The sequence below is a fragment of the Nomia melanderi genome, chromosome 5 (assembly GCF_051020985.1).
Source record: "Nomia melanderi isolate GNS246 chromosome 5, iyNomMela1, whole genome shotgun sequence".
In the NCBI taxonomy this organism is placed as follows: Eukaryota; Metazoa; Arthropoda; class Insecta; order Hymenoptera; family Halictidae; genus Nomia; species Nomia melanderi.
Genome location: NC_135003.1, coordinates 6,604,178 through 6,623,151, shown reverse-complemented (window position 1 = coordinate 6,623,151; position 18,974 = coordinate 6,604,178). Strand labels below are relative to the sequence as shown.

Here is an 18,974-nt window from a genome sequence, read left to right as displayed (position 1 = left end):
GTATCAATTTTCTGAATATCTCCTCTGCAAATAGAGTCTATACAACATGCGATGCATTTAAACTATTATATCTGTTCAGCTGAGAGGCACAGAATAGTATTTAACATTGTAAAAAGCAACAGACTTTTAACACTCAACAATGTTGTATTATAACGTAATACAAATGTGAAGGACGGACGTATGTATGCAGTTTGTGCAGTCTTTAAATGAATTTACTCTAATGCATTCACTGTTTATTCTCGACATGTTTTTTTCACATTTAAAAACATTCCATGTAAATAGCCTTGTAGTGTTGTTTAAAATCTGTTTCCATTGTAATTGGAACGGACTGTTTTTAAATTTGTATTTAAATTACATTGGCCTCTGAACTTCTATAATGTGCATGTGCCTTTATTTGGTACTCAGAGTTTGAACAATTTTTGTATCCATGTAATTTCATTGGAAGTTAACATTACAATGAAAGCAGAAAACTATGCCATATGGCAATGGTTGTTTTTATGATGATTTCAAAATGTGAACTATGTTGATTGAGTTTGTAGCAATACAAAATAAATAGTGTTATTGAATAACGAAATATTATTAAATATTTCTTAAACGTCCAACTTTGTATACAAATTTTATCTTGCTCGAAAATAACATAAAAAATGGTAATATTTTCAACAGAAGAAATGATAAATACGTAATTTTTTCGACGTAAATAATACATACTCAGTATTCTGTATGTCGATAAATGTATATGACCGTACCAACTTTACCATATTTACAGCCAGATAAGGCCAGGCAGAAAATGATAAGCACGAGCAAAAGCAGCTCAGGATAGAGTAATATCATTTCCTTGTACGAGCATTTCACTCATTTTTACATTTACCGAGCATTTCGCTGCGAATCTATTTTGTTTTCCTTAATGCGTACCGGATGTATCAAGTGTAATTACGTGTCCAAACAAGCCGGTAAGTACACTCAAAACGTGTTTGAAAAAAATTAATTATGGTATAATTTATACAAAATACGTGTACGAAATATATTTAATACAAAGCATTAAATACATAAATGTCACACATATAAACCCGCAGTTTAAGAATGAAGCAATAAAAGTTATTTATAAAGCACATGAATGAACTTTTTTGTAATGCGTTTCATTTATTATGGAGTATAACTGTTTTAGCATAAATGATATAACTGCTTTCTGTATATTTAACGTGAACAGTTCCTAACAGAAGTAAGGAAAAGATAAAAGAGGTTAATACGCATGTGAAGTATAAGTAACGGTGATTTAAAAAAAATTCATGACTGATAATTGAAACTTGAATAAATAAAAACTACTTATGAATAATGGAACTTCAAAAAGGTGCAACAGTTATGATTCATGCTGAACAAGGGAAAAGATTATCTCGTGTACGATAATTAGTCATTCCCCATCAGATATCAGTTAACAAACGTTCGGAAAATGGATAGATATGTGGATCCTACGTAACCCAAATGTTCTAAATTTAATCGCCTTTTTGTACCCAAAGGATTACAACAGAAATAATATCTTTAAAAAATGTTGCTTTTTTAAAGAAAATATTTGTTATTTCTATATCAGAAAATTGACTGATTTCGTAGTAAACAAATTAGAAAACCAAATATTTAAAAATAGCAGAAAAGTAGCAACCGTACAAACGAGTAGGTAAAAATCGATCTTATTGCGTTATGACACAAGACTTCATGCATCAAGGTCAAGGATACAAAAGATGAGCAGATTAAGATGTGAAATTATGTACGTCTTCTAAATTCCTTAACCCTTCAGTGATGCATTTATAATTCATCAAATGTTCGACTGGCTTTCCATTGAATAAAAATTAATCTTTGAACGGAGAATTCATAAAAATATGGCCCAAAGATTTTTGTTTCAAGTTCTAACTTTTACCGGTTTAGAACAGCAAAGGTTAATCACTGAAAAAAACATCAATAAACCAAACTTATAAAACAGATTCAGACCTTCGATGTTCGACTGAAAGAAAAACGAGATTTTACATCTATTTACAACAGCATGGTTAAAAAAATAAAGAACGAGTTTGCCCGTTTTGAATTGCGTCACGCGCGTGGCGACGCGTGGATGCAACAATGGTTGCATACTATGTTTTGAACCCAAATGTATTCAAAAGTTTCAACTGAAAATAGTAACGAAGTTATTTAAATGAGACTGTTCTAATTTTTCAATTGCTTCCGACATATTGATTTCCTGTTTACGCGCTTCCAATAAAAAAATGATTAAACCACTAATTTTTATTTAAAAAAAAAGTATATTGAATATTATTTTTAAAAGACATTTAAAAAGCTACGTTCGCACGATATTTTTTTATCAGACTAATGAATATATCCTTCCAGTTTGATCCCCATTCTCCACGTCAGAGGACACCCTGTATAAGTCTGCGGTTAGCTATGTGCGGTTAATTCTGTTTCCGTCCGAGCGCGGCGAACTTCAGGCGCCGATAGCTGTGTGTACGTGCCAGAGAGACGATGGAGAAGATCGTTTGACGAGGATCGCGTATCACGAAACAAGTTACTGGTAATCCGTCACGGAAATCACCGGATCATATCCGTTTCAAGAGACATTCCTCCTCGATGACTGACGCGAACACAACCGAAAAAAGCTCGCGGTTGTCAGATGCTTCTTGCCTTTACCCTTGACAACACACAACATATGCAAATTCGAAATGTCAACATCAGGAGGTGAGCTGGCCCCCTCGGCACTAGAACAGAGACATATCTTGCTTTGTTCGTTTTGATACGTTTTGTTCACGTTCCTATCAAACCGTTAACCTCTTCGAGCGACAAAAACGCACTCTTCGTTTAGACTCGTGTTTTTCGAATAACGGCCTAAGATGTAGGACAAAACGGTCCTACCGTCGTATCATCTTTTTCACTCAGTGTACGGGTAACGCGTATAAACACAAAGAGAAAGAAAGAAAGAGAGAGGAAGAGGGAGAGAGAGAGAAATAGCGAGAGAGAAAGAGGGTAAAAAAGCATTGCGTCGAACGCGTTTAAAATTTCTCCATGAAAATCCGTGCCCGTTGTTTCGATATTGTCGCCGTTTCCGGGAACGAAGTGGAGACCCGAATCAGTTTGAGCGCGTTCCTTCTCTCTGCTCAGAACATAATCATGTTACTGGTCATATAGTAAGAGCAGTGGTACCGTCATTTTTAGTAATTCGTATAGATAACATGGAATTAGTTAGACAACGACGACGAGGTCGTCGAAGAAAAAGTCAATATCCGGACACTGACGATTATTTTTATCTATGGAGTACGAGTCCGTGAGAGGTTTTGTGTACACTTGGGAACGCGCGACACACGGTCGCTTGTGTGATTGAAATTCACCGTGCGACAATAGGTTACCATGTTTCTCGTTTCAGATAGAGGAACCTGCTTCCACACAATGCGCCGCCTGATAAGAGATTTCTTAGATGGAACTCGCTTCATATGAATCGTTTTGTGATACCCATCGTTTCTGGAATAATGTAACCAGGAAGTGTGTACATGTGTGTGTGTGTGCGCGCGACAAATAGTCTATTTTTATTGTAAATTGCAACACTAAATAGCAACAATGGGTTCCATTGCCTTGGAAGAATATGAACTTATGAAAGACTCTAAATATAGAGTGTAAGTAGAACATGCCTTATTTGTTTACTAGCGCCTTTTTTTTTATTATGCAAAACTCTATTGAATATATTTATTTATCTATTAAATAGATCTATTAAATAGAATACTATATATGTATAATAAAATATGTATATTATTAAAGATGTACATATACTTAAAAATTTGGAACATTTTATACAGCTATGTGTCTGCAGTTGACAAAGCTCTAAAGAGCTTTGAATATACTAGCGAATGGGCAGACTTAATTTCTGCGCTGGGAAAATTAAACAAAGTACTGCTAAGTCATATGAAGTTTCCAGTTATTCCTAGAAGAATTAAAATATCCAAAAGATTGGCACAGTGTATGCATCCTGCTTTACCATCCGGTGTTCATTTGAAAGCTCTAGAAACCTATGACATTATTTTTAAGTGTATGGGCACTAATAGATTGAGTCATGAGCTCTTCATATATAGTGCTGGTAAGTTTTAGCTCACAGGCAGTGTTTCAAACGATAACAGTAGGGGAAAGGAAATAATTTTTGAAAATCTCCTGTAGGTTTATTCCCATTATTGGGTCATGCTGCTATGAATGTAAGACCATCTTTACTGACTGTATACGAAACTCATTTTGTGCCTCTTGGAGAGAGATTACGGCCTGGATTGAGCGGATTTTTAAGTGGTGTACTTCTTGGTTTAGAAGATGGATCTGACCACTTTGATAGGTATTGTTTATGTTAGAACTTTTCATGAAAAGTTTTTAGTTAAGAGGTTCAGTTGGGTTATTTCTAAGATATGATGGACAAAATTCGTGAATATTTCTATGAATTTAACAGTATAATTAGGCAAGAATAATAATAAAGATATTTTTCAGAACTAATTCCTTACTGGAGAAGGTATGTGAGGGAGTAAGTCCAGAACATTTCTATGCATGTCTGTGGGATTGTTTAGCTTCAAATTCTGGAATTCGGTTACCTGCTATATCATTTGTGTTAGCACATTTCAATAAAAAACTGCCAATGGAAGAACAAAGGTATATTATGGGCACAGACACCAAAATTATGGTGAGTTAAATTATATCTATAAGAGAAAGTGAAATGGTTATTTCTTTTTTATTGACTAAACATCAAAATTATAAAATAGGTTACAGCTCTTTGCGCTGGAGTACAAGACAGTTCAGTGTTAGTACAAAGAAGTGCTTTGGACTTGCTGTTAGTTGGTTTTCCTGTACATAATAGTCAATTAACACGCAAACATATGGTATCACTAGTCACAGCTGCTCTTGTCACTATATTAAGAAGGGACATGAGTTTGAATAGGTAAATTGAGAATAATATAAAGATACAGAAAAAAATCATTTAATATTTTATGCATTAAATTTACATATATACATCATAGGCGTTTGTTTGCTTGGCTTTTGGGCACTGAAGTAAGCACATCTATTTTAAAGAGAAAAATAGTTACTACAGTCTCAGAGACCACAGAAAATACACCCACTTATTTTGATATGTATTCAAAAGAAATGTTAATAGAAGCGATTAAGTCGTTACTAAAAACGGTGTGCGAGGAAAGTCCGCAGGATTTGAAACCATACAGAATATTAGTGTCGTTACTGGAGAAAGCAGAAATTGGTCCAGTAATTCTGGATGATATTTTGTTTGAAGTTTTTAGGTAAGCAACTGAATCAAAATTGATGTAAAATATCAATACTGTAAATGACAGAATTATTAATTCTCTTTTACGACAGGACATTTTATAACGCTTGTGGACAATCAAATAGAGTACCAAAAACTAATGAGGTAGTGAAGTCAGCAAATCTATTGTTTTCAACATTGGAGCCATCTTACGTTTGGATACATTGCGGACATTTGTTTGAAAAGGCTTGTCAAACTAGAGCAAATAGTAAAGAAACGGAAGATGTTGTTGTAAGGCCTGTAGGTAGTGGGGTGCCAAATTTCATGGAAGTGTGCATATTAACAGAATTCCTACTGGACACAGTGTCGTTAGATGCATTTATCGATACTCCATCCGAGCACCTACCTGGCTTATTTTATGAAATTGTCAGTAAGCTTTTATGTTACGTCGATCTTCTGTCTCCTATGGAGATCTCTAGGAGCCTTAGATTGTGCGCGAAAATCTTATCTAAAGTACAACCCACGGTGGTAACCACGCATACAGACAAAAGTGATTTGGAAACGAAGTTGGAGACGATTACAAATGCTAGCACTACCACAGCGCCAAACGACAACTCCTTAGCTGCAATTCCCTTAGAGAAGAGTCAATCTGATAGTAAATTAAATAAACCAGACACGTCAAGTGGTTCATTCTCTGAGAAGAGCCCAAGTCCGAGAAGAAGAGCAAACTCAGGGGGTGCTGCCAAAAGATCCGAAAAAAAGTCGAAAAAGAAATCCAGTAAAAGTACTTCGAAATTGACTGATCCTACACAAGACACCAGCAGCAGCAGCAGTATTTCAGTAGTGGTAAGCCAAGAATCTAAAGGTTTACCGAGAAACAAAAGCATGGATGACATAAAAAGCGGATATATAGAAGCCAGTAGTAGTATTAATTCTCCATCTAAGGATCAGTTGACTACGTTGAAGCAGTCAAGTAAAAGTAGCGCAATGGGTTCGACAGGATCCCTAGGCAGAGGACCGTCTCCGGCATTTCAAGCACAGCACACAATGTTAGAAAAATGTTTAAGACAGTATGAGACGTTTTATGTTAAATTAGTTAGTAATAGAGTACTGAGCAAAGAGAGAACGGTACAGGATATGTATGACAACTTGATAATACCGTTACCAAGAGAGAGTTTCGACGAAAGAATGCGTTACTTAGAACTTTTACTGAACTCCAGATTAAGTATGGAGGATTCTGGATTTTTCAGTCAGGATGTATCCGTGATCGAAGATCCTAAACGGTTGGATATTCTTCATCTGTATGTAGACTCTGTACCACAAGCAGAATGGGAGGAAGCCGTGCGAATAGCTTCCAGTTTGTTCGTGGAGCTTTCTACATTTCCTAAATATTTTCATCCTGGCGATGGAGTATTAGTGGAAGAAGAACCAACAGGACACATCATTCTTCCGGATTGGTTGAAAGTTTTAGTAGTTTGTAGCTGCTGGTTAGGAAAGCAACCTGCTTTACAATTAACCAGTATCGCTACGTTGCTAGATCTGATAGCATTGCTGAAAGCTAACAATGATGTCGAGACTTACACAAAATGCGGGGAGGGTGTAACAGCGGTGATTATGGTACCTTTGTTGAAACAATGGCACATAACATATCTGATGCAATATACCAACGTATTCCAGGTATTTCATTTATTTTCGCTATAGGGTTCCCTTATATTAATATTTGTGAAATTTAGCGGTAAAAAGTTATTCAAATTTACTTTTCGAAGGTGTTAGCACATTCCTTATGGCATCATCTTGGCGAATTACCTGCTCACAAATATAGAATGCGATGCGTTGAATTATTGCACGAACTTCACCATGCTTTGCACAAGTCTTGCGATGCAGTTGAGGACGTAATAGGAGCTGCACTAACTGCAGATAATATAGAAAAGAGGATAGAAGCTTTTAACAGATTTGCCACTCTGTGGCACTTGGGAAGAGAAATAGAAACTAATCCTAGACTGCGTGGATGCATGAAGTCGTTTGATCAGTGAGTCATCATTTTCACATTGTCACTTAATCTATAAAAGCGTTTCATTCTACATTAATTTAAATACGTTTATAGGTCACTGTTGAAGATATTAGATAATCTACAACTCGCAGATAACTCACCTCTAAAATTACATGCCCAATCATGGCTTCTTCACTCTTTGATGCGAGGTGATATTTCACGAATAGTGGATCCGCTACTGATAATACTTTTAGATCCATCCACTTGTCGTATGAGTGTTCTCCATGTCAGTATACAGCATAGTAACACGGTCCTGACCAAAAACGATCCCATAGAAGAAAAATCAGAGGTGCAGGACGACACGGAAGGCGCTGCGAAGATTTATGCGATCAGTTCCGTGGATGGAAATGTGATATATCACGTCAGTGACAATGTGGACGAAGATAAAAAGTGGCGGAAAGGAAAGAAAAAGAAAAAGGCCATAAACCCTGTCAAAGTGAAACGAATATTTGCTGTGACAACATTAGCTGCTGGTGACAATTGTAACCAGTACGTGACCGAGAGGAACCAATTCATGAAAGAACTCGAGGTACCACCGAGTATATCCGGCAACCGAAAGATTTCTGTATTCGTCAATCCTCTATCCTTAAATTGTAATGAAAATTCGAATGACTCTTTGACCGAGGATGAGTCGTTGCCTAGCGTGAAAAAGGTGAATTTAACTACCGAATTGTTAAAAAATGCAACCAGGTTCAAGAAAATAGATTTCGATAAAGGCTCCACGGCTAGCTTGGACGAGAGCCTTTTTGAGTCTGCGAACTCCAGTTCGAAAACAAAAGAGAAGAATGGATTTAAAAAGTTAAACGGGGAAGTTAGCTCCTCGCTGGACTCCATTGCAAATAGTTTCGATTCCAGTAGTCCTGAGATAACTAATAAGCAAACAAAGCCGAAGAAGGAACCAGTTATAATGCCGGGCAGTTCTAGGGAAGTGGCCGGCACTATCATCAAGGGTAAATATCACAGTACAAATGAATTTATGACAAATTACGATGTCCATGACGTTGGGAGCTTCGAAGCAAGCGTTGAAATACCGAGTTGGACAATGGACGACGAAGAAGGTGATTTAGAAACTAGCACTACCGCTGAGGAATACTTCAGCCATTCCAGCAGCAACAGTGTAGTGGAAGAGATTTTAAATGAAGTGCTCGACCGTGTGATGCAACTTTGCGACGTTACTGAGGCATCAAAAAACACCGACGAATCTACTGACCAAAATACAAAAACGGGTCGGAACTATGGAGTCGGTGTGCATAATCTTCACTCGCATATGTTACTTTATTGTGGAGTTTATGACTCAACCAGAACTCTGTATGCATTACGGACCCTTCGTAATGAGCTCCTGACAAATACTAGAATGTTTTTGTGCTGTGCTGCAACTACCGGTGTGTGCAACACTACGAAGAATACAATATTATTAAATTTATTAGCTAGACACCGGAAAAGTGTATTCGGGAGAAACTTTCACGGGGATGTAGCGAATACAGAATTTATAGCTGCTTATAGGAGTAGCATGTATTTAGAAGTTCTTATTAGTGTGTGCCTTTATTTTGCGAGGAGTTACTATCCCAATTTGGGACAGATGAGACTCACGCACGAAGAGATTTCAGGAAATAGACAGGTGATTTATAGGTATTAATGGGAGTTGAAAAGATTGAATGTGAGACATAGACTTTAAATTAAACTAACTGATATACCCATAATTATGAACCAGGTTTTATCCGTAACACGGCATTGCAATCTTTTCAACTTCTATTGTATATTTTTTGTATACTTATTACAACCACTCATTTTCCAATAGGTGCAATTAGCCAGCGCGGAATTATTGACTCTAATATTCTCCGAGTTAATTCCTATTGTTCGTGATTCAGGGAAAGGGTTTAGTTGTTACATCGTTGATTTATTAACAAAGTGCAAAGTACAAAAGGTTGCACTACACTGTCTTGTATCCAGCGTTATGAATATGAAGAACGCACACAAGGAAAACGAGGAGGTGTTCACATTTACAGAAGAAATCATTCTGTTTAATGATCCTGTAACAGATAACGACGTAAATAAATGCAAATATAGAGCAAGCGATCACACCGAAGCTTTCCAAATACAACTACTAAGGTGAACAATTAAAACCGAGAGTAGAACCAAGTATTTTCATTAACATTATATTAACAATGTTTTTCACTATCTAAGGCTACTATTAGCTTTAATCATGCTGGAACACCAATGTGGTAGTCAAAAAGGCGAGGAAATATGTACATCGACTACATCAACACCGAGTACTCCAACTCGGACTGTTCCTAATATCATGGGAAGTAGTTTGAAATATATACCTGGCGCACCGATTCCTCAACAACCAATGTTCCTTGCTAGCATACTGAGTGCTTTAGAATTGGTGTGTACCGAATGTGAATCATATAATTCACAGTTAAAAGTGCCAGGTTTTAATTGTTTCAAATATTTCTTCTAGGACCATATGAGACATTTACATCAGTTTTGGACGACACTTGTTACATCAAGTCTTCCTTTTATGGGGTCCTCGTTAACTAAGATAGTGACATCAGTCATTCATCAATTATGTTGCAACATCGAACACTTAGCATCTTATTATATTAATGAAGAAAGATCAACAGTGACGAAATTGCAGGACATAAGTACAGTCGAATGTTGTCTTCCTGCAGATTACACTGTTACCCATCTAGAAGCCTTAACGTTTTTACTTCATTATTGTTTATTGGACACGTCACAACAAATCGGCTTTTCGTTTAATCAGCCTTTCAGTGGTACAATTCAGACTGGAATTCCTGGGGCAAATCCAGGCCAGATATTCAACAATCTTATTCACGTGTTTATGCCTAGCCCACTCTCTCCAGTAAGCTGTAGATTCATACACTTATTTAAATCTTGTTTCATATTATAGGAATTTTCAATAAATTTTATTCTATTCGTAGGACCCTAATACATCGAAGGATAAAAGCGTCGCGAATGAATTGCAACAACACGCTAGACGGACCGCTTTAAGTCATCTACCAAGAATAATTGCATCACTGTCCACTCTATGGCAAGCTGTGTTAGCAACCACAGACAAGTTCGTTTTATTTCAAGCTTTTTTAGTTTAGTATTTAGTAAAACTTAGTTTCACGAACTTTCTTTTCCTTTATCGGTAATGTAGCGAACAAGCCAGTTGCGTAGTCGGTAGTCCAAGAATAGTAAAACACCAACTTTTGGAACTACTGTCTCCTATATCTTTCCATCATGGAGTAAACTTCCTAGCAGCTATTGCTGTTGCTTGGCATGAAAGGCGACAGGCTTCTGGTAATTCGAAAAAGGTAATTTTTTAATTACAATCTGTTGCAACATATTGTAAATACAAATAATAACTTTTGTGTGTTTTATATTTTTATTCAGGTACTTCCCGAAGCTTGTCCGAATCAGCAAGTTATGGTTCATTTGGTGAGCGCAATTCGTGTAATGCCGATCGACACTTTGGTTCAAACTGTTCATCAAGTTGTAAAGAGTCCGCCTCCTATTCATGGCGTCAAACAAGATTTTTCGTTGGAAGTTTCCGTGTTAGAATTACTTTATGTCTATATGCAAAGTAACACATCACAATCCCTAATTGAATCTTGGGCATCTTTGCTTGGTTTACTCAAAGACGGTCTATCATTAACGGCGCCTGCTCAGTTTCTTTTGTTAGCAATCTTAAATGAGTACGTACAAAAGTGTCCTCCTATGCAGGAGAAAAAAGATATAAGGGATCTTCAAGACGTATCTGCGAAGGTACTCTCAATATTTCGATCACATAAAGTTTGTCCCTTATTTTTTGAGTGAGTTGTTTATAATTATGGAACACTGTTTTAGTTGGTCGAATCATGTTCACAAATAGCCGGAGCATGTCTAGAACAAACAACTTGGCTTAGGAGGAACTTAGCGGTAAGAGAAGACGCCTTCGAAGTGGCTGAAGGATCTTCGGAAGGTAAAGAAGGCAAAAATGGTGCTGGTGCGTAAATGTGCTTTTCTTTTAGAATGATTCTGTTGTTTAATTGTTTAGTCATTTTTGTTCTTTTTATGTTGGAGCGATATTGCCTTAATGTATTAATCTTTACAAAATAAAAAAGAAATATAAACCATTTCATTTCAGTTACGCCTGGAACTCCACCGAATGCTGCATACAGTGTACAAGCTCAAGCAGTACTAGCAGAAATACTAGCGCCTTTGTTAGATGTTAGCTACGGTTCTCAAGAAAAGGAACGCGTAGTAACACTATTAACCAATCTTATGTACAATGTAACACCGTATTTAAAAAATCATTCGTAAGATTTCTTTTTATTGTTTAAAATAACCTTAACATCTATAAGATCAAACATTTTCTTTACTTTACTGATGAATTTAGTGTAAAGGAAGACTATGTTGGTCTTGTCGATGTCAAGAAATTTATTTCATATATCAGTATTAGATTTTCATGGTACTAACTATTGCTAATTGTAAAATTTTTAGGACGAAGAATATCGCTTCCTTCACGGCTTGTTCTCAGCTACTAAGCTCCTTATCTGGTTATCAATATACTAGGAAAGCATGGCGCAAGGATGTATTAGATCTTCTATTAGATTCTGCCTTCTTCCAGATGACGCCAGCGTGCTTACCATATTGGAGGACTATTATAGATAATTTAATGACACATGACAATACAACATTTCGAGATTTAATGAGTATTTATTTTCTAAAGTTATTCAAGTTTTCAGCCCTCTGAAACTTATTAATGCTATAATTTTAATAGTTCGTATAATATAGATTAACATAAGCTTGATTTGTCAAACAATAAAACAAAGGATTCTATTACACGCTAAAACTTAGAAGTTCGTATATAAGTTCACAGGGCTGAAAGAGGTAAACGAATTACATTATCCGAAGAAGATTTTTAATAATATTTTGTTATAGATCGAGTTTCGATGGCTCAGAGTAGTGGTATCAGTATATTCTCCTCGAAAGAGCAGGAATATGAACAGAAGGCACAGCTGTTGAAAAGATTAGCATATGTTATACTTTGCAGTGAAACGGACCAGTATCATAAATATATGCCTGAGATTCAAGGTAACAGATTATTAATGAATCAATAATGATAATAATAAGAAGTAATTCGAATATTCTTGAAGTTAACATTATAAATTAAATCTTGTATATTCTTTTGTAATTAGAACGTTTAGCAGACAGTTTACGGTTACCGCAAGTGATTCCATCTATTCAAGCACAAGTGTTTCTATGTTTCCGGGTGTTGCTTTTAAGAATGTCTCCGCAACACGCCACATCTTTATGGCCGGTAATAGTCAGTGAACTTGTTCAAGTTTTCCTGTACATTGAACAAGAATTAAACGCTGATAGCGAAGAGTTCAGGTACAGTAATGTTCTATATTTTCAGTACAATAATTTCTAATCTTTTGCTTTTGGGAGTTTGGTGCTTTCAATGCATGATCTATTTCAGTGGATTCAATTGAAAAATTGTCAGATACAAAAATTAAATAATTTTATAGATGATATAATTTAGTAAGAGAAAATATAAAATAATTTAATTAAACACTAAACGATTATTCGTTTACTTAGATTGTTAGAGTAATTATATCATCGGTAATAATTTTTAATCAGATATTTTTTAAATGATAATAGTCGCATATTGTTCACTAGCTTTAGCTATTCTTTAACATATCTGTTAACACTTTCTTAGCATATAATGTGCTAGGCACTAATAAAACTGTTTGTATTTACTCCTTACTAACATTAACAATACCTAATGTCATATTGTTTTTGGCTCTGTTTCGGTATCCGCGATTTGGTGGAATTTATGATGCCTCCATAAATTGATTGGTGTTGGGACATCAGTCGTCATGGCAGGTAATTGAATGCTTCTTGCATATTAACGATCATCGAATAAGATATAAATGTCGAAACAAAGTATCTAAGATTTACTTTGGATACAAATCTACATTTTTATTGCAGTGTACACAGTTTAATTATGGAGCAAAGTGTATGATAGTTTAAAAATTCCTAGGTACTTTATTTCAAATTGGAAAGAAATTGAGACATGTTATATTTGTTCAGAACATTTTGTAGCATTCAGGAACAGTAGTTACAACAATTCGAAGGGTTCTGTGTTTGTCGTTTTTTTTTGCTTTTGATGCAATATGTTGCAATTATTTTCTCAAAAAATGAACTATAACCTTTCATTGAAGTGCTATTTTTTAAACCGTACCTTTTGTATTTATATAGTTCACACATAAAACTTCTTTCTGCTTTGGATTCATCGTGGGCTGTGAATGTTAGCAATGGACTTCAGGCACATGGTCATCCACACTGGTTACAGTTGCAGCTTGCAGCTGCTAAATTATTAGATCTAGCATTACTCCTACCTGCACATAAACTTCCTCAATTTCAAATGTAAGTGACAGAATTTTTTTTCTTCTTTCTCATGATTATAAAAATTTCGATAAATATAACATTTTTGTATAGGTATAGGTGGGCATTTGTGGGGGACTCTGCAGCAGGATGTATGGATAACAATAATTTGTCATCTGATTTTGTACCACATATTACAAGAATAGCAAAATTAATGGACAGCAAGGTAGGAAAAAGGATGTTTCAACATTTTTTATTATTTTATTAAAATGAAAATTTAATGCTCTGTTGCGTTGTACAAAGTATTAGCAATGCTGAAAGTGCAGTCAAAATGGTAGACATATTGCTATAATTATTTGTACTTGTTAAATCAAATGGGATAAAATTATATGTCTATACATTTGTTATTTTCTTCTTTTAACTATTATTTCGTAGAATTTTATATGCATTTTAAAAGAAAGATGGGAGGAGACTCACAAATTGCTTGACTCTATTATGTTTGTATTTAACAAAAGTGTAAGACAATTTTTAATAGTTTAGCAAATTTTTTCCTTCTCAATGTAATCTTAGATGTGCAACTGAACTGGGACTCACAGCAGAATTAATAAAGGCACAAAGTTTTTATACATCAATATAATCCTCATCTTTTGGACATTCTTCTGGTAACATACATCTTTTCGTTTTGTCATCAAAGACATATTCTTCTTTGCATTCACAACCGCTTCTGCATGGCGAATAACAGTCTACTACATCTGGTTCAGTACATGTGAACCGACAGACACAATGAGTCCAGATGGATTTATCATCACACTGTTGAGGATTTCTTGCAAACACATGATCAATTTCTTCATAATCATATCCTGGAATTCTGTGTTTAGTGTATCGGTATATTCTATGAGGTTTATACCAGTCTAATTGAACGTCATTCGCCCTATCTTTTTTGGGAATATCATCAATGATTTTATAAGAAAGATCCACATTGTCATGCACGTCAGGGCAAATATCGCATCTGCGGCCACGAGGAACCGCATCCTCAAAATCATTTAACATATAATAGTCATCCTGAACAATGCTCAAATGATCATTCTCGAAATTTCCAACGTAACCGATTGGCATTTCTTCATAAAATTCTAAGTCTTTGTAGTCAGAATCATCTGAATACTCTAAAATATAAAATATAATAATTACACATATATGCAAATACATACAATCTACAATCTACAATATAATAATGACGGTAGGATATATTTTACAAAATTATTGGCAAGATTATGTAAGTAATTTAAAGGAAAATGGTTATTTGGCGCCTGATTTCTGTCGTTTAATTCCTCTTAATTACTGTCAATTAACCCAACTTAAGTCCAGTGAAAGAAGCGTAATTATGATTCTTAGTTACATTTTTATTTTCGTCGTGTTCAATCTTATCTCACAACATATAATAAGTTCGAAAGTTTTTAATTATTACTATTAAATAAGTAATTTATACATTTCATACAAGTTATTAATAAATAAAAACTATAACTTTTAATTATATATTAATATGTTCTTAAAAATAATTAAATAACACAGTCACAAATTATTTAAATATTTAAAACAAATTATTTTATTATATATTTAACACTAACAGAAATTTAGAGTACAAGTCAAATAAATATTTCATGATAACTCTACCTACATATTTTTATGTAATTTAGATATTAAAAATTATTGAATGTAACACTTACGAGCATCTATTGCTACTGTAAGATAAAGGGTGAAACAAGCAATTGCTCTTAGTCCAGTCACTGCCATGGCCACTATCAAACTGACTGACAGTGGACTGTCTATGTTCTTTTACTATTATTACATACAAATGTACTTAATTAGCACTGTGTAACTTCACTTGCACATCTGTCTCTAATTAAACACAATTAAATTTCTTTCAAGTTATATTTAAGTTGGAATTCTATCATGCATATTTGAACTATGGATTATAATATTTTATATTATATTAATTTAATCAAAATTAAAAGGAAACTAGCTTCCTATAGTTTCTATTTTTATCATTCATTTGTTCTTCAAACAGTTCTTTTAACTTATACACTGCTTTTGACGCTTTCACTGATGAAATACTTATTTTGGCAGCATGTGAAATATATATACATAGTTTACTTTTGAAACTATGCCAATAACCCTGTATTCTGAAAGTTCAGTGCTTAAATTATATTTAACATACAATGTAAATTATTCAAAAAGAAAGAAAGAACTATTATAATTGAAAGGGTTGCACATCTGCTTTGACAGGAAAGTCATGTGTTTCATTTATTATTTTTTATTTATGAATAACAGAGTATTAAATGTTTAATTCTGTATCATTACAATTGAGATTTCTCATAAGATGTAACTCTATGACCTTAAATTCAATATTAAGGAAAAAGAAGTCAACTGAAACAATGAATTGTTAAAAGTTTATTTTGTTGCAGTATAAACAAGAGTCAAGCTCTGTAAGCGTAATACCAGGGGAACTTCTTCTAACCTCCAACAATATTCGTTCATTGCAAGATTTGCATTATTTTTTTACGACACTTAGTCGCAGATCGAGTGACACTCAAACACCATTAAATGTCACACAATTGGAGACAGTAATTGAACAAGATTTTCTTGAGAAGATGCCTGCAGCAAGGTAGTAGGAGTATAGTCTCAATGACGCAGACAAAAATTGCCTGCTAGACAGAAAAAGATGAAAGAGGCATCTGAATATCTTTTATTCTTTGATATCTTTTTAATGCACCAATTGAGAGAGCATTAACCGTATGTATGATAAACTGAAAACAATTTTGTTGGAAAACATGACCGTCAGATACTCCTCCACACCCGTACAGTTTCATTGTAAACTTGTACACTGCAAATTAATTAACATAGAACATATGTACTATATAGTGACAATTGAACGAAATATTTGATTTTGATTAGCTAAGCTTCTAACTTGTCTCCTCATTCGGTTGTGAATAGTTATTAAAATATATGATACGCCAGGCCAAGGCCTAGCTGGATTGTATCTCTAGAAAATATCTGTACAGTGTAACATAACGTTTTATTGAAATCGTTATTTTTTCAACTGATTCGAGAGTTATCTGTTTCGTGTTTGTCGTGTGTGTTTCTCTGATGTCGTGGAATTTTAGAGGGACAGTGATGCAGCGATTGTACAAGAAAACGAGAATTTTAATTATTTTCTTCGGATTCACATGTCAATTCCTAAAAAATGCCATACAGCATGTTCAATAAAACCGTATCGAGTCTATTATTATACGTAAGTGAAGTATATTATAATATGTCTATATAAAGCTTTTGTTTTTCATTATCTCTTTTTTTTATAATTTAAATATTAAAATGATGTCCCCATGTGGAGAACGTGGTTTTTAAGAAGTGTAAAGATCGGAAAGAAATTCTCTATTGTAATTGGGAATGTTAATTATTCTATTTGAAAAGTTAATGTTGCATATGAACAAATGTAACAGAAAATGCGTTTATATATCTATCACCTGTGTGAATATTATATTAATATTTAGCTAAAATTTTTTATTACTGTTATTTTTTTCACGAAAGTGTAAACATAATATTTTTATCGTATACATCTGTGATTCGTTAAATTTGTAACCGTTTCGTATTATGCTTATAAATCACTTGTATGCAGTAAATAAAAAGTATATAATCTTCACTCAGGTGATTTATTAGCTTCCATGTAATTAAGAAGAAATCAACTGGAAAGAATGAACTTGCTATGAAATTATTTTTCTATATACAACACTACAGATTCTGAAATGCAAGCATGCAAGTTTATAAACAATTTATAAATCTTATTTATGAAATATTTATCTGCTAGAGTTGCCATTTTGATTTTAATCGTGTATATGTATGTATAAATATATGTGTACATGTATGCATACGTATATGTGTATATGTATATATATATATATATTTATATATATTTGCTATGTAATCGCTGATACATTATTACCGCCTTTTTATGCTGTTTCATGTTCATTAGATGCGAAACAAATTAACTGAACACGTATACATAAATATTAATTGTACACTATACTCGATTCGATGATAACAAATTAAATAAGAAAAGAAAAGTGTATCTATGCAAACAAGTATTATCAGATTTTATAATTAATGCTTGTTATGCGAATATTGCAGCATTTGTTACTTCCTTTTAAGAGGCACTTGTGTACCAATCAGTTATCTAGTATACGCAATGTGAATAATTAATAAAGTAGGATGTTGATATGCATTTGTTATACATACAAAATGTATTTGAAACAACAATTTCTTATTTTAATGTTTCATTGAAAGATCTTTAATTTTCATAATATTTTCAATTGTTAATACAATTCCATTGAGTAACATATACTCTGCAAGAAATATTTGCATTTCTCTTAACATGATGGTCCACTTTTTGAGTCACATTGTGTAATTAAACTGTTTTTAAATATTATTTCTCTTCTGAAATATTTGAAATTGCTTGAAGAAGTCTTCTACTAGATCTTGTTTATAATTTTAAGAAGTTTTAGCAAAAGAATTTGTTAACTTAGTATCTAATGTGATATTTTGATATAAAACGAAAACATTTCTTGCATCAAACTTGTTCCTTTCCGTTTTTTTTTCATAAATAACAGAAGATTCAATAAATTTTCCAATGATCCAAGACTTGTGAAACATGAGATTGTAAAAACTTGGCAAATTGCAGATAAGTGATATGTATACATACATATATTTATGTTGAAATAATGTAAATTTATACAATAAATTAACGTTCAATTAAGTATTACGTACGTGATTCACACATTGTTTTAATTATTAATCCGTTCCATAATTTATACCTTAAATCTTAAAAAGCCAACTGAAGTATTTATTCAGTTTATTGTATACAAATAATAATATGTTTAATAATAAAATAATAATAACATATCATTAATTATCCTGTCACTATAATTAAGATATTAAACTAAAACAAGCATATAATATAATTAATGATCAAAAAGCATTCTTACTAAAATTGAAATTCCAATTCAATTTTCAAGTCATAATTAAAAACCACTTTTATCCTTAACAAAATTATATTATTACTTGCAAGAATTGAAACGCTAGCAACATTTCAAAATTTATTAATACTTATCGTCACAAGGTGTGAAAACATATGTAGATTCAAACTGACCGCTTCTCCCACCTCTATTCGCCCATGATTCTGTTCCTCCGTCGATCAATGATCCTGAGCACGCCATTAATATCGAGCCCGCTGTAAAATCA

The 18,974-nt window shown here is 33.7% G+C and overlaps 2 protein-coding genes across 12 annotated transcripts; one reads left to right on the top strand and one right to left on the bottom strand.

Moving 5' to 3' along the window:
* Positions 1–741: 741 nt before the first annotated feature.
* On the top strand, positions 742–18,495 carry LOC116430974 (protein DOP1 homolog). Of its 11 annotated transcripts, none has more exons than XM_031985795.2 (26): positions 742–950; positions 2,371–2,715; positions 3,398–3,644; positions 3,825–4,102; positions 4,180–4,345; positions 4,495–4,684; positions 4,764–4,939; positions 5,019–5,291; positions 5,368–6,931; positions 7,021–7,283; positions 7,359–8,922; positions 9,103–9,413; positions 9,489–9,690; positions 9,766–10,167; positions 10,247–10,383; positions 10,468–10,624; positions 10,704–11,075; positions 11,157–11,271; positions 11,437–11,608; positions 11,793–12,004; positions 12,234–12,386; positions 12,491–12,686; positions 13,170–13,181; positions 13,557–13,724; positions 13,797–13,908; positions 16,145–18,495. In XM_031985795.2, the coding sequence occupies exons 3-26, from the start codon at positions 3,589–3,591 to the stop codon at positions 16,346–16,348; spliced, it is 7,455 nt and encodes a 2,484-aa protein (XP_031841655.1). In that variant the 5' UTR covers positions 742–950; positions 2,371–2,715; positions 3,398–3,588; the 3' UTR covers positions 16,349–18,495. The 11 variants fall into 11 exon arrangements, with proteins under 11 accessions (XP_031841655.1, XP_031841644.1, XP_031841654.1 ...); XM_031985784.2 differs by having other exon boundaries at positions 11,157–11,295; XM_031985794.2 differs by lacking the exon at positions 13,170–13,181 and having other exon boundaries at positions 11,157–11,295.
* Positions 14,167–15,794, bottom strand: LOC116430979 (uncharacterized). Its single transcript, XM_031985800.2, has 2 exons — positions 15,407–15,794; positions 14,167–14,845 (listed from the first exon to the last, which is right to left on the bottom strand). The coding sequence occupies exons 1-2, from the start codon at positions 15,471–15,473 to the stop codon at positions 14,304–14,306; spliced, it is 609 nt and encodes a 202-aa protein (XP_031841660.1). The 5' UTR covers positions 15,474–15,794; the 3' UTR covers positions 14,167–14,303.
* Positions 18,496–18,974: the final 479 nt, after the last annotated feature.

Excerpts from the sequence above, each read along its gene's own strand:
- LOC116430974 (XM_031985784.2), top strand. The coding sequence starts at position 3,589 with ATGGGTTCCATTGCCTTGGAAGAATATGAACTTATGAAAGACTCTAAA. Across the intron at positions 10,168-10,246 it reads TGCCTAGCCCACTCTCTCCA|GACCCTAATACATCGAAGGA; the intron begins GTAAGCTGTAGA and ends TTCTATTCGTAG. Across the intron at positions 11,296-11,436 it reads AGAAGGCAAAAATGGTGCTG|TTACGCCTGGAACTCCACCG; the intron begins GTGCGTAAATGT and ends ATTTCATTTCAG.
- LOC116430979 (XM_031985800.2), bottom strand. The coding sequence starts at position 15,473 with ATGGCAGTGACTGGACTAAGAGCAATTGCTTGTTTCACCCTTTATCTT. Across the intron at positions 14,846-15,406 it reads TACAGTAGCAATAGATGCTC|AGTATTCAGATGATTCTGAC; the intron begins GTAAGTGTTACA and ends TTTATATTTTAG.